Source organism: Moschus berezovskii, chromosome 12 (genome assembly GCF_049115385.1).
Source record: "Moschus berezovskii isolate FMDL1 chromosome 12, NW_MosBer_1.0, whole genome shotgun sequence".
Lineage (NCBI taxonomy): Eukaryota > Metazoa > Chordata > Mammalia > Artiodactyla > Moschidae > Moschus > Moschus berezovskii.
This window is the reverse complement of record NC_142471.1, coordinates 98,041,376-98,055,944: the sequence shown is the minus strand read 5'-3', so window position 1 is coordinate 98,055,944 and position 14,569 is coordinate 98,041,376. Positions and strand designations below refer to the sequence as shown.

Here is a 14,569-nt window from a genome sequence, read left to right as displayed (position 1 = left end):
TATAGTTCTTCTATTATTGTCACCTTCTTAATATCTTTTGGTTCCGTTAGGTCCATACTGTTTCTGTCCTTTATTGTGCCCATCTTTGCATGAACTGTTCCCTTGGTATATCTAATTTTCCTGAAGAGATCTCTGCTGCTGCTGCTAAGTCACTTCAGTCTTGTCTGACTCTGTGTGACCCCACAGACGGCAGCCCACCAGGCTCCCCCATCCCTGGGATTCTCCAGGCAAGAACACTGGAGTGGGTTGCCATTTCCTTCTCCAATGTGTGAAAGTGGAAAGTGAAAGTGAAGTCGCTCAGTCGTGTCCGACTCTTAGCGACTCCATGGACTGCAGCCCACCAGGCTCCTCCGTCCATGGGATTTTCCAGGCAAGAGTACTGGAGTGGCTTGCCATTGCCTTCTCCAAGAAGAGATCTCTAGTGTTTCCCATTCTATTATTTCCTCTATATCTTTGCATTGATCCCTGAGGAAGACTTTCTTATCTCTCCTTGATATTCTTGGGAACTCTGCATTCAGATGGGTATATCTTTTCTATTCTCCTTTGCCTTTTGCTTCTCTTCTTTTCTCAGCTATTTGTAAAGCCTCTCTGACAACCACTTTTCCCTTCTGCATTTCTTTTTCCTGGAGATGGTCTCAATCACTGCCTCCTGTACAATTTCAGGAACCTCTGTCCACAGTTCTTCAGGCACTCTATCAGATCTAATCCCTTGAATCTATTTGTCACTTCCACTGTATAATCGTAAGGGATCTGATTGAACTCATAGTTGAATGGTCTAGTGGTTTTCCCTACTTTCTTCAATTTAAGTCCGAATTTTGTAATAAGGAGGAGGTGGGGGGCAATGGCATCTGGTCCCATCACTTCATGGGAAATAGATGGGGAAACAGTGGAAACAGGTTCAGACTTTATTTTTTGGGGCTCCAAAATCACTGCAGATGCTGATTGCAGCCAGGAAATTAAAAGACGCTTACTCCTTGGAAGGAAAGTTATGACCAACCTAGATAGTATATTAAAAAGCAGAGACATTACTTTGCCAACAAAGGTCCGTCTAGTCAAGGCTATGGTTTTTCCCGTGGTCAGGTATGGATGTGAGAGTTGGACTGTGAAGAAAGCTGATCGCCGAAGAATTGATGCTTTTGAACTGTGGTGCTGGAGAAGACTCTTGAGAGTCCCTCGGACTGCAAGGAGATCCAACCAGTCCATTCTAAAGGAGATCAATCCTGGGTGTTCATTGAAAGGACTGATGCTAAAGCTGAAACTCCAATACTTTGGTCACCTCATGCGATGAGTTGACTCACTGGAAAAGTCTCTGATGCTAGGAGGGATTGGGGGTAGGAGGAGACGGGAACGACAGAGAATGAGATGGCTGGATGGCATTACCGACTCGATGGACATGAATTTGAGTGAACCCGGGAGTTGGTGATGGACAGGGAGGCCTGGCGTGCTGTGATTCATGGGGTCGCAAAGAGTCGCACACGACTGAGCGACTGAACTAAACTGAACTGGGGGGCAATTTATTGTCTCCCTCCAGAAAGCCACCCAGAGTCCTTGGGTAAACCGCCAACCTCTCAACCTGTGCAGAGACTCGGCTCCCCACCACCAGGTTCAGGCGCCCTCCTGGCAAGGAGGGCGAGGCCACGTGGGACAGGCCCTCCTGAGACCTCTGTCTTTAGCAGGTCACCGGCTCCTCATCCAGCCTATCGCCAGCCTGGAAGACCCATGCGCGCTCTACACGAAATCTGTTCCGGGTGGACTCAAGCGTTCGCACTGGCGCTTGCCCAACCGCCACCCTGGCTGCAGGCTGGAAGGAGGGGCCGGTGCAGGGGCGCATTGCGCAGGCGTGCTGAGGACGCCCCGCCCCTGGCGCGGGTTCCGTCCAATCCCAGAGGAGGCGCCCACGCCAGAACTGAGAGGACATGGCCGGGCGGCCGGGATCGTCCAATGCGGAACCGGCGGGAGCCGTGGGGCCCACTGACGAGGCCAGAGGTAGAGCTGGGCCTGGCGGCAGCCCCCGACCACTGCTGTTGAGGGCTGGGTGGGCAGGGAGTGCACGCGGGCGCCGCTTCCACAGAGTCGGGGCGGGCGTGAGGAAAAATGACCTTCAGCCCCTTGGGTAGGATCTTGGCGGCTCTGCCGGGTGCCGTGAGGAATCACCCGCAGGCCCGTGTCCCACGTGCACTCACTTCCTTTGGCCTCGTTTGGCCCCATCTGCTTTGCTTAAGTAGGTTAAAGTAGGCAGAGGGCGTCCTTTAAATCTGATCCTTAGCGTCTCCACAGGCATCTCCTGCAACAGAAAGGGACTTGTTCTTGGGGCTGTGTCACCCGAGGGAAGGCGTCTGTCCCATTTCTCTCATCTCACAGCACCGAACACCTGAATTTCCCTGTTGTTCCATAATGGCCCTCAACGATGAATTCCCCCTCCCCCCAAACCAGGATCCAGACTGCCCCACATAGCATTACTTTTTTTTCTTCCTGACACTGACCTATTGAGCAATGGCTCCCACCTCACCGGGAAAGGAGAGGCATGGCAGCTCATTACAGTTATAAAGTTTTCTGAAATTACAGCCTAGCATAGAGAAGAAAGATAAAAAATATTCCTAGGCTTGTCCAACCCTCGAAGGATATGCTCCTAGGTGTTAACACAAAAGGGGAGAGAACTGTACAAGGAACACGCATCCCTCAGCTTGTTGACTCTGCTCTTTCTTGGCCTACCTGTCTCCCCTTGTTAAGATTCTCTCATGAACCCGTCTTGGTCATATCCTTCACACCTGCAGGCAGTAGTGCAGTTTTGGTACATGACAGGTGCTTTGTGGCCTTTTTTTTTTTTTTTTTTAATAAATAAAATGAAAGTTTAAATAATGAATTAAACTTAGCACAGAAAGCTTGCTTGGAGCAGGGAGTGGCATTCAGTAACAATCCTCAGCTAAGAACAAAAAGAAAACCAGAACAGATGCATATAGATCTCTTTTCTTAAGTACCTACTGTGTTCACCACTGTGCTAAAGAAACCTCTTAGTATCTTTGTTTCAAGTTCATTAAGCTAGCATATTTAGATGCAGTTGACTCCATCAGTGTCTTATAACTGGTGAAATACCATTTCTTGTGTGTGATGAGGACCATTTTCTTGAATCTTAGATGTCCATCTGTGTCTTCACAGCACAGTGGGCAAGGGAGCTCTCTGGGGTCTCTGATAAGGTGTTAATCTCATATAAGGGCTGCAGCCTCATGACCTAATCACCTCTCAAAGGCCCCACCCCCACCTCATCAGACTTTAGGATGTCAACAAATGAAATATGGAGGGACACAAACATTCATTCTATAGCAATGAAAGAAAATAAGACATCAAGATTCCATTTTCAGTCTATTAGGTTGTTTAAAACAGGGGGCAGTGGTGCTATCTAGCATTAACAATAGTGTAAAGATACAGACCATGCCATACTCTGATGAGAGGAAGAAAGGGTAAAGGCTTTGCAGTAGTCCTTCTGGCACAAATTTTAACATTTAAATTATCTTTTCCCCTTTTTGGTCACATTCCTAGAGGATCACACAAGACATGTATAGATGCATGGATTGGATAATCACTGGAGCCTAGATGGTGGTAGGAAAACTTGGGAAGGGAATAGCTAAATCCCATGCACACTGGTATATAACCAAGTCAACTTTTATATTATTAGACATAAAGATACAATATGATCTTCAAAACAGATATTTTTATGAGAGTAAAGCAAGATGGAAAAATTGCAATACTGTGTAGGTTGCACAGAAAAATGTCTGGAGGCTGCTTTCCTAATTGATGACTCTGATGGAGGGATCTAGTTTCTGCTGCGGCTAAATCACTTCTGTCGTGTCCAATTCTGTGCGACCCAATGGACAGCAGCCCAACAGGCTCCCCCATTCCTGGGATTCTCCAGGCAAGAACACTGCAGTGGGTTGCCATTTCCTTCTCCAATGCATGAAAGTGAAAAGGGAAAGTGAAGCCGCTCAGTCGTGTCCGACTCTTAGCAATCCTAAGGACTGCAGCCTACCAGGCTTCTCTGTCCATGGGATTTTCCAGGCAAGAGTACTGGAGTGAGTTGCCATTGCCTTCTCCAGTGCATAAAAGTGAAAAGGGAAAGTGAAGCCGCTCAGTCGCGTCCGACTCTTAGCAATCCTAAGGACTGCAGCCTACCAGGCTTCTCTGTCCATGGGATTTTCCAGGCAAGAGTAGTGGAGTGGGTTGCCATTGCCTTCTCCAATCTAGTTTCTGAGGGCAATGCAAAGGTGAAGGAACGTTTTTAATCTTAATATTTCTTTTTTCTACCAGGACTATGTAACTGATACTTGTGAAACTTTTAATTTATAAAAGTGAAAATAGGAGACATTTTTAAAGTACCACATGATGATCACGTGTTAATGTCTCTCACTGATATTCTGTTTTAATTGTTGTACTGTTGTTACTACACAGGAGCATGACCTTGTACTTCAGAACTTCACACTGGGGTATTTGGGGGTAATGAAGAATTGTATCTGCAACTTATTATCAGAGTTCATGATTATTAGCAAGTGTAAAATCGGGGTGAACGGCATATAGAGCTATGTGTTCTATTTCTGCAACGTTTAAGTAAATTTGAAATTTTTAAAAAGTAAAAAGTAGGGGGCTCATATAATAACATAGGCAGTTGTACCCTTGATTTTTTTTATTAACAATATATTAGTTGACTTGTTCAACAGATATATTCTGCTTTCCCCACTCTGTGCCTACCTTATAATATGCAATAAAGAAAAAATAAAAGTGCAGCTCACTGCCTAGTCTATTTAATACCTGGACAAATGGTTGCTCAAGAAAACTATAGATTCATTTTTGGGTCACCTAGGGAAGTGTGTTAACATTTAAAAGTAAAACCACATGCAGAAGTATACAGTGAAAAGTAAACATTCTCTTACCTATCCTTCCACTTCTACTCTCCAGAAGAACTACTGTTGAAAATATTTTTGTGTGATTTGAGCCAGAAATTTTCTAGAAATAAGACATATATATTTTTAGACTGACAAAATATTTTTTTACATCTTTTTGTAGCCGGATGGGATTCTATATTATACTGTTTTGTACTTTCTTTCCTTTCAGTCTGTCTAGGATCTCTTTCATTGTTAATACATATAAATCTACCTCCTTTTCAATGGCTGCACAGTATTCTCTTGTGAGCTTGAATCATAAGTTCTCTACTGATGGGCATTCAAGTTTCCCATTTTTGACATAGATCTGTAACCAAGCATATCTGATGGATAAGTTCGTAGAAGTGAACTTTTGTCTTGAAAGTGCTGATGCCGCCAACCTGTCCTCCCAAAGTTTGCATCAGTTTCCACAGTCTGTCTGTGTGCATTAGTGCCTGTTTCTCCACACTGTAATAAACACAAGGCATTATCAGACTTGCCAAGCTGCTAGATACAATGCTAGATGTCATTTTCATCTTTTTAATTATGACTATGGTTGTACATCTTTTCAGGTATTGCTAACCATTAGTGTAGTTTTTGGCTATGTTTTCTCCATTTTTCCATTCTTCTGTAGAAATGATTACTTACCTTCTCTATTTTGATTGGTTGTTTAGGTGATTTTTTTTAAACCTTTTTATTATGGAAAAGTTTAAGCATATACAAAAGAATATAGGCACATGAAGAGATACTCAACATTGCTAATTATTACAGAAACGCAGATCAAAACTACACTAAGGTATCACCTCACACTTATCAGAATGACAATCATGAAAAAAATTCTACAAATAATAAGTGCTAGAGAAGGTGTGGAGACAACAGAATCCTCCTATACAATGTTAATCAACCCTGAATAGTCACTGGAAAGTCTGATGCTAAAGCTGAGGCTCTAGTACATTGGCCACCTGATGGAAAGAGCTGACTCATTGAAAAAGACCTTGATCCTGAGAAAGATGAAGGCAAAAGGAAAAGGGGGCAGCAGAGGATGAGATGGTTGGATGGCATCACCAACTCAATGGACAAGAGTTTGAGCAAACTCCGGGTCATAATGGAGAACAGGAGCCTGGTGTGCTGCAGTCTAAGAGGTCATAAAGAGTCGGATATGACTTAGTGAATGAACAACAAAGATAAAAAGAATGAAATAATGCCATTTGCAGCAACATGGGTGGACCTAGAGGTTATCATACTAAATGAAGTAAATCAGACAGAAAAAGACAAATATCATATGATATCTTTTATGTGTGGAATCGAAATGCAAATATAGTCAACAGGACCCTACTGTATAGTACAGGGAACTATGTTCAATATATTCAATATTTTATAATCTATAATAGAAAAGAATCTGTAAATGTTTATATATAGATTTACAACCAAATCTCCTTGCTGTGCAAGGAGAAACTTACACAACATTGTAAACCAACTGTAACTCAATTAAAAAAAAAATTAAGAACTAAGGATAATTACCCTGTGAACTCATCTTTCAGTTTTAGCAGTTATCAGTTCTTGACCAATCTTGTTTCTTTGTTATCCTCAGCCCCTCCTTACCACCTACTCCACTGTTTTATTTTGAAGGGTCCCAGGCATCATAACATATCATCCATAAATATTTGCATGTATATCTCTAAAAAATAAATACTATTTTCAGAAAAGTAACCATAGTGGCATTACCACTTGTGAATGTGTGTGTTAGTCGCTTAGTTGTGTCCAACTTCTTGTGACCCCATGAACAATAATTCCATTGTTTCAAGTATCTATAGTCAGTTTTCAAATTTCCCTGATTGTGTCATCAATATTTTAAAAAGCGCATTGGATTGAATCAAAATCCAAATATTGTCCATTTATTGAGATTGGTTGATATGCTTCTTTAATCTTTTTGTCTGTAAGGGTCTTCCTTTCTCCTTTTTCCCCTAAAACCTTTTTAAATTAAAGAAACTGCGTTGTTTTCCTGTGAGGTTCCCCAGTGTGGGTGTTGCTGACTGCAGGCACATGTGTCACATAAATGGTCCTCTCTCCCTGTATTTCCTCTAAATTGGTTATTTAGACTGATAGGCCTAACAAGTGTTAGCATCATTTTTTGACAAGAATTCTTGTATTTTTACATTGAATAGCTCATGACGTCCAGTTATCTTTATTGTCATGTTAATAGCACTAATAATAATTGCCTGGATCTACTAATTTATTTAGGATTTTAAAATAAATGCCCGTATTGATTATAAACAAGTTAATATGAAACACATCTATTTCTGCTTTATTGACTATGCCAAAGCCTTTGACTGTGTGGATCACAATAAACAGTGGAAAATTCTGAAAGAGATGGGAATACCAGACCAACTAACCTGCCTCTAGAGAAACCTGTATTCAGGTCAGAAAGCAACAGTTAGAACTGGACATGGAGCAACAGACTGCTTCCAAATAGGAAAAGGAGTACATCAAGGCTGTATATTGTCACCCTACTTATTTAACTTATATATACAGTACATCATGAGGAACGCTGGCCTGGAAGAAGCTCAAGCTGGAATCAAGATTGCCGGGAGAACTATCAATAACCTCAGATATGCAGATGACACCACCCTTATGGCAGAAAGTGAAGAGGAACTGAAAAGCCTCTTGATGAAAGTGAAAGAGGAGAGTGAAAAAGTTGGCTTAAAGCTCAACATTCAGAAAACTAAGATCATGGCATCCGGTCCCATCACTTCATTGCAAACAGATGGGAAAACAATGGAAACAGTGGCTGACTATTTTTCTGGGCTCCAAAATCACAGCAGATGGTGATTGCAGCCATGAAATTAAAAGATGCTTACTCCTTGGAAGGAAAGTTATGACCAACCTAGATAGCATATTAAAAAGCAGAAACATTACTTTGTCAACAAAAGTCCGTCTAGTCAAGGCTATGGTTTTTCTAGTAGTCATGTATGGATGTGAGAGTTGGACTATAAAAGCTGAGTGCCGAAGAATTGATGCTTTGGAATTATGCTGTTGGATAAGACTCTTGAGAGTCCCTTGGACTGCAAGGAGATCCAACCAGTCCATCCTAAAGGAGATGAGTCCTGGGTGTTCATTGGAAGGACATGTTGAAGCTGAAACGCCAATACTTTGGCCATGTGATGCGAAGAGCTGATGCATTTGAAAAGACCCTGATGCTGGGAAAGATTGAGGGCAGGAGGAGAAGAGGACGACAGAGGATAAGATGGTTGGATGGCATCACTGACTCAGTGGAAATGGGTTTGGGTGGACTCCGGGAGTTGGTGATGGGCCTGGCATGCTGTGGTTCATGGGTTCGCAAAAAGTCAGACGCGACTGAGTGACTGAACTGAACTGAATATGAAACATATATATAGAAAAGCTATTTGTGTTTATATGTTTAAAGATACATCATTAAATTTTCTCACTATTCCTTGTGAGATTTCTTTGGGTAATATTCTCTATAAATCTATAATTGATTATGTCACCTACCAGTTACAGTGACTTCTAACTCCTTGTTTCCAATTTTTAATACTACTTCTTCTTTTCTGTTATTACATCCTGAGCTTTGACCAAGCCTTGAACAGTATCAACAGTAAGAGTGTACCCTTTCTTTTGCTCTGAGTCTTATTAAGGGGAAATCTCTGGTGTCAATCACCCTTTAGGAAAAGATGACCATGAAGGGGTCTCTCTGATTCATCTCTTTTGCAGGGTCTCCCTCAGATCAAGGAGCAGAGGCACCACTCTGGCTGGAGATCTCCCCTCAGCCCAACTCAGTCCCAGCCCAAGTTATCAGATCCTTCCTTAGGCTTCTTATTACTACATACTAAAATGTTTGGTTTTGTCTTCACAGGGCAGGCCAAGTCTTCACAGAAAATTGAAGACTTGATGGAAATGGTGAAGAAGTTGCAGAAAGGTCACGTGTCTCCTCTGTATCTGAGGCTCAGTCCGAGGTTTGGGGTCAGGCAGAAGTGGAATCAATTCTAAACCACCAAATTCACCACCTTGGGAAATTAACTCATTTGTTCTCTCTTAGTTTCAAAAGTTAATTTTTGGAAGTAAAAATGTGACTCCATGATTCAAAATTTAAGTATAAGGGGATAAGATTCTAAACATTTTCCCAAAACACAGTTTCAATCCCCTTACTGGCCCTCCATTTGGCACCCCCTGTACTCTACTGAATTCCCAGGATTTTATCTTTACCTTCTTTCCCTCCACCTCAACTCTGCTATCTTCTTGCTACCAGGCACCTTCCACCCATGTTCCTATCTCGAGTAGGCCTTTGCACTGACTGTCTCCCACCCCCGCCCAGGGAACTTCAAGGCCTGCCCTCCTCACTTGATTTGGAGCCCTCAAGGGGTCTTGCCATATCTGAGGGAGCACTTCCCACTCCTTCACTTTTTAATCTGTTGTTCCTCTGTTTCTCTTGAAGTTGCCACAACCTGACTCGGTATCTCTGTGTGTTCCTGCCTCCCATCCCCAGAATGTGAGCCCTTGGAGGGCATCCACCTTCCTCTGCCACCCTGTCCTTTTCACTCAACCTCCTTTTCTCCCTGCAGTGGGAAGCCTAGAGCCCAGGGTTGAGGTCCTGATTAACCGGATTAATGAGGTTCAGCAAGGTAAGCTCAGGACCTTGGCTTGTCTGCCAGAAGTAGTTACATGATTTGCAGAGCCCCTTATTCAAAATTACTTAGTGTTTTGAAACGGGAGCATTAAACCAAACATGGATTGGTCCATCCAAATACAGGTGCTACAGTCACATGTTTACTAACCTGGCCCTGCTGTCACCTGAGCCCAAGAAGGGCTTTGGCTCTGGAAGCCTTGTTTCCTGCTCTGTAGAATCCTCTAGGGGCCCCTCTAGGTTTACTTGAAGACAAGTGTGAAATGTTTGCAAGGACAGAAACTTACATGATGTCCTACGGTTTGGCACAGCAAAAAAGAAAGCTAGTGAGGAGCTGGGAGAAGCCCGGACTGTCTGGGAGACCCTGCAGAAAGAACTGGACTCATGTAAGCCTGGTGGGGATCACCCAGAGGTCCCCACAATATCATGCATCCTTGAACCCAATATTCCAGACAATCAGCATGGTTGCTGTGGCCAAGCACTCCTGCACCCTCACCGTCCTCAGGGCCTACCAATCTCCCCCATCCCACTCTATTTTGGGGAGTGTTCCTGAAACACCTCCAAGCATACTCCTACCTCAGGACCTTTGCTAGGCAGTTCCCCCATATAACACAGATTCCTCTTGCCTGACGGCATCATTCAGCTCTCAGCTCAAATGCTCCTTTCTCAGAGAGGCTTTCCCCAATCTCCCCACCCAGAGTCAGCACCCTGCCCCCACCTAGTCACATGTCCCTTACTGCTTGATGTGTTTGTTCACTGCCTTTACCCAACTTGTGTTTTTCTCTTCCCTCCGTGTAACTGCACTAGCATTCCACAGGGTCCTCTCAGCCACCCTTTATCAAGCGCTCTTTGGTGCCCACAGGGAGCATTCGCACAAGAGGGGAAGGGGACTTACCTCGAGGGGGGTCTACATTTGGGGTTGGGGGTGGGACTTGCCAAGCCCAGTCTCTCAGGGTACAGTGGGTGGTTGGTGATGCCTGAACATGTTTCTATGTTTTCCAGTGAGTGGAGAGAAAGTAAGCCTGAAAGAGATCTTGAGCAAAAAGCAAGGTAATTGCATCTACTTTATTTCCAGGTTTTTGCCTTTGCCACCTTTCAGAAGCCCACTCTATAGCAGTAAAAGCCTTTTGAAGCCTGAATCACCTTGCCTTCCTCCTGTGGCTTCCACCAGACATATAGTAGATGACAGAGTCCCATCAACTCTTCAGGAGACCTCACATAATCTGGTGTTTTTACCCCATGATGGGCTGTTGCAGGGTCCTAACTTCCTCTCCCTGCAGAGACCCTGAGGATCCTCCGGCTCCACTGCCAGGATAAGGAGAACGAGGCACAGAGGTAAGAGCTTCCACCTAGCCCCTGTTGAGTGCTACCCCTTCATTCTGGTAAAAAAAAAAAAAAACAACTAAGGGAAATCGTCCTTAGACCCACAGCTCTCATCTTCTTCCTCTATGAAATAGGGAGACCGTGACTCCCAACAGTAGGGCGTAGTATTGATTACCATCTTATTCACTGAGATAATCATTCATTTGCTAGAGTGTTAATTAAATTTCTTCAGCTGGTTTTTATTCTGTGCTTTTTATAGTTTCATCTGTCCCTTCATTTAGGTATCAAGCCAACCATCTGTCCACCAGCCTCTCTCCATTCACCCATTATCCTTCTATTCACCCATCTCTCTAGCTCCTGGATGCTTATATTGCTCATTTTGTGACCGGAGGCCTCCAAGCCCCTAGCATACCAACACTGAATATGTTTGAGGAATTAACATGAGATCAATATGTGTGTGCTTGTGTGTGTGACCACGCCCACACTGATCTCCCTAATCTTCACATTCCAGAGGGCATGTATTCATACCACCCCAAAAGTTACAGAAAGGAACTCAATCTGGAAGGCTAGAACAGATGTCAAGAGAAGGAGGTGGGAGCTCCACCCCAGGCCCCTCCTAGGGAGAGATTATTCAGAAAGCATGGTGACTGCCTTGCCTCTTGCCAGGAAGCAAACCATGCTGCAGGAGTGCAAAGAGCGGATTTCTGCCCTGAACTCCCAGATTGAGCAAGAAAAGAACAAACAGAGGCAGCTGAGGTAAATTCCACCTTCCAAGGCCTGGGAGGCTGGATGGGTTGTAAGCGGGGAGGAGGTAATACTAGGAATGGGGATTAGAAGACCTGGCTGAGCTGAAGCTTGGAGGGTCAAGGAGGCAAAGGTGCTTACAGCAGAGTGAAGAGCACAGGCAAGCTCCCTCATGTCTGTGCATAAAGACGCCAGTGTGAACGAGGTTGGGAGGGGTGTCTCAGCCCACAGCCCCTCATCCTGTGTGTTTGGTTCCCAGGTTGGATTTCGAGGAGCAACTGGAGGATCTGATGGGCCAGTATAAGGAGCTGTGGGAATTCCACGTGAGTCACTCAGAGCTACGCTGTCCACCTTCCGCATCTTCCCTGGCAGCACTAGGCCCGAAACTCAGTGTCACCCTCCAGGCCTCCCTCCGGTCCATTGCCACACCCAGTCCTGAGCAAGCCCAGGCAGCCATGTGTCAGAATCACACTGAACCTGGTTCCTCACCACCCCCGCTGCCACCAGGTGTCGTCATCTTCACTGACCCTGCCCACCCACCTCTGGTGCCTCCCAGGGGCCTTAGGAGTTCAAGAGGAACTCTGAAGAACCAAGGATGGGTTATCCATTAGGAGATTCATGGATGTCTTTGGGGCCATCACAGACACAGGGCAGATAGTGGGGAAATAAGCAGGCCACTATTTGCCACCTAGGGATCCCAAACAAGAAAATAGGCAGAGAGAGTGAAAGTCAGGATGGACAGACTCTGTGAGGTCACATGGAGGGAAGAGTAGGAGCTACAGTGCTGAACTGGTAACTGACTCTCCAGAGAACAAATCTTGAATTTTGGTGTTTGCAGGATCCCCTTGCAGAATTCCTGAACACTAACTACCTCATGAGCTTCTCCTGCATAGCACCACAGGTATCTGAGGTAGACCAATTCCAGACAGAGGGAATGGCCAGTGCAGAGGCCCTGAAGCTGGACTGTGCCTGGCATGCAGGAAGTGAGGCGTATGAGTAAAGACCAGATCCAGATCGGCTTCTCTGAGGCACGTGGGAGAAAGCCGGGAGTTGCGGACAGTTCAGTTCAGTTCAGTTCAGTCGCTCAGTCGTGTCCGACTCTCCGCGACCCCATGAACCACAGCACGCCAGGCCTCCCTGTCCATCACCAAGTCCCGGAGTACACTCAAACTCATGTCCACAGAGTCGGTGATGCCATCCAGCCATCTCATTCTCCGTCGTCCCCTTCTCCTCCCGCCCCCAACCTTTCCCAGCATCAGAGTCTTTTCCAGTGAGTCAACTCGTCGCATGAGGTGGCCAAAGTATTGCAGCTTCAGCTTTAGCATCAGTCCCTCCAATGAACACAGGTCTCCTTTATTATCCCTCAGAAACCAGAGCGGCTGGCCCTGGAGATCGGCACCCTGGACAGCAGCAAGGAGCAGTTGCTTAAGGAAGGTGAGGCCTGGAAGATGGGGATGCCCTGATCTGCCCTGCCCTGCCCTGCCCATCCGTTCCTTCCTGCTGCAGAGAAGCTGGTGGAGGCAAAGCTGGAGGATGTGAAGCATCGTCTGTGCTCGCAGTTTGGAGCCAAGGGCCACACAATCAATGAAGGGCTCTTCCTCCGCAGCCCGGAGGCAGCAGCTGTGGTGTAAGACAGGGATGGGGAGGGGGGAGTAAGTGGACAGAGGGAGCTGCCAGCACCCACGGCCCCACCCTCAGTCATCTGTTTGAGGAGGAGAACCGGAAAGCCCAGGAGCTGCTGGAGGCTGCTGCCCAGCGCCAGGAGCAGCTGCAGCAGAAGTGTCAGCAGCTGCAGCAGAAGAGGCAGAGGTAGGTATGGAGCCCTTCCCCCGAGCTCCCAAGGGGAATGTGGCTGAGGAAGCCTCTATTCCCTCCTAGACTCTGTCTCTTGGTCCCTTTACAATCCTACCCTTCTCCCGCCACATCCTCCTACCCCACTCCCGACCTCTTTCTATCCAGGCTGAAGGAGGAGCTGGAAAAACTTGGGGTACAGGTCCCTGCCCAAGCCCAGAGCAAGCAAGAGGAGCAGGCTGGCCTAGGAGAAGCTGTGAGTCCTGGAATCCGGTGCAGGGAGCAGAGAGAGCTTGTGAGAGGAGCTGTGGGTGGGAAGGCACCTCAGAAGATGGTCCTCAGGGAAGGCCTTTTCCAATGGGACACATCCCAGGCAAAAATGCAGAGGCTGGCAGTGGTGGGGTGAGGAGGGGCAGGACCCATGGAGGGTGTGGGCACAGAGATCTGAGGAGACTCCTACCTCAAACCTTGACCTCCCACAGGCCATTCTCAAGCCTCTTGGAGTCAGTGAGGAGAAAGATCCAGAGTCATCCACCAAGTAGCTCATGATGCCCAAGGCAAGGAGAACCCACTCTGTACTGGGGCTTATGACTTGGACTTCAGTAAATAAAGGCACTATTTCAGTTTACAACTGCCTCAGCTGACTCTGTGCTAGGCTCGGGAAGGAGGGGTATCCATCCCGGGACACCCGGCACCTAAGTCTGAATGAAAGCCTGGCCACACTCAGGCTCTTGTCTTCAGCCAGAGACCCAGAGCAGGCACTCAATAAATGTTTCCTAACTTCACAGTTCCCTGAGTGCTCATCTCTAGCACTTGACATGTTGTTCTGGGTCCCCACGCAGAGGGATGCAAGACTGAGACCATCTCACAATAGGTCCAGAGGTTCTGCACACCCACCCTGTGATTATCTTCTCTTCCTTATTCAGGCCTGGACCACACAGAATCCCGGAAGTATCAACAATGAGGACCAAAGACTGGGGTCCTCAGCCAGTCAGTTCTGTGCCCACAGTACCCACTGATTAGCTGAGAAAAAGAATTGTATTTGGAGCCTAAATGTAATTTTAGACACTACTTTGTCAACAAAGGTCCATCTAGTCAAGGCTATGGTTTTTCCAGTGGTCATGTGTGGATGTGAGAGTTGGACTATAAAGAAAGCTGAGCG

General features: G+C 45.9%; 1 protein-coding gene across 2 annotated transcripts; it reads left to right on the top strand.

Moving 5' to 3' along the window:
- The first annotated feature begins 1,916 nt into the window (after nucleotides 1-1,916).
- On the top strand, nucleotides 1,917-13,949 carry LOC129555933 (synaptonemal complex central element protein 1). 2 transcript variants are annotated; one of them, XM_088842547.1, is made up of 13 exons: nucleotides 1,917-1,986; nucleotides 8,782-8,844; nucleotides 9,488-9,547; nucleotides 9,861-9,935; nucleotides 10,552-10,599; nucleotides 10,830-10,884; nucleotides 11,539-11,628; nucleotides 11,876-11,939; nucleotides 12,984-13,050; nucleotides 13,123-13,243; nucleotides 13,315-13,425; nucleotides 13,576-13,663; nucleotides 13,902-13,949. In XM_088842547.1, the coding sequence occupies exons 1-13, from the start codon at nucleotides 1,917-1,919 to the stop codon at nucleotides 13,947-13,949; spliced, it is 960 nt and encodes a 319-aa protein (XP_088698673.1). The 2 variants fall into 2 exon arrangements, with proteins under 2 accessions (XP_088698673.1, XP_055281869.2); XM_055425894.2 differs by having other exon boundaries at nucleotides 13,890-13,949.
- Nucleotides 13,950-14,569: the final 620 nt, after the last annotated feature.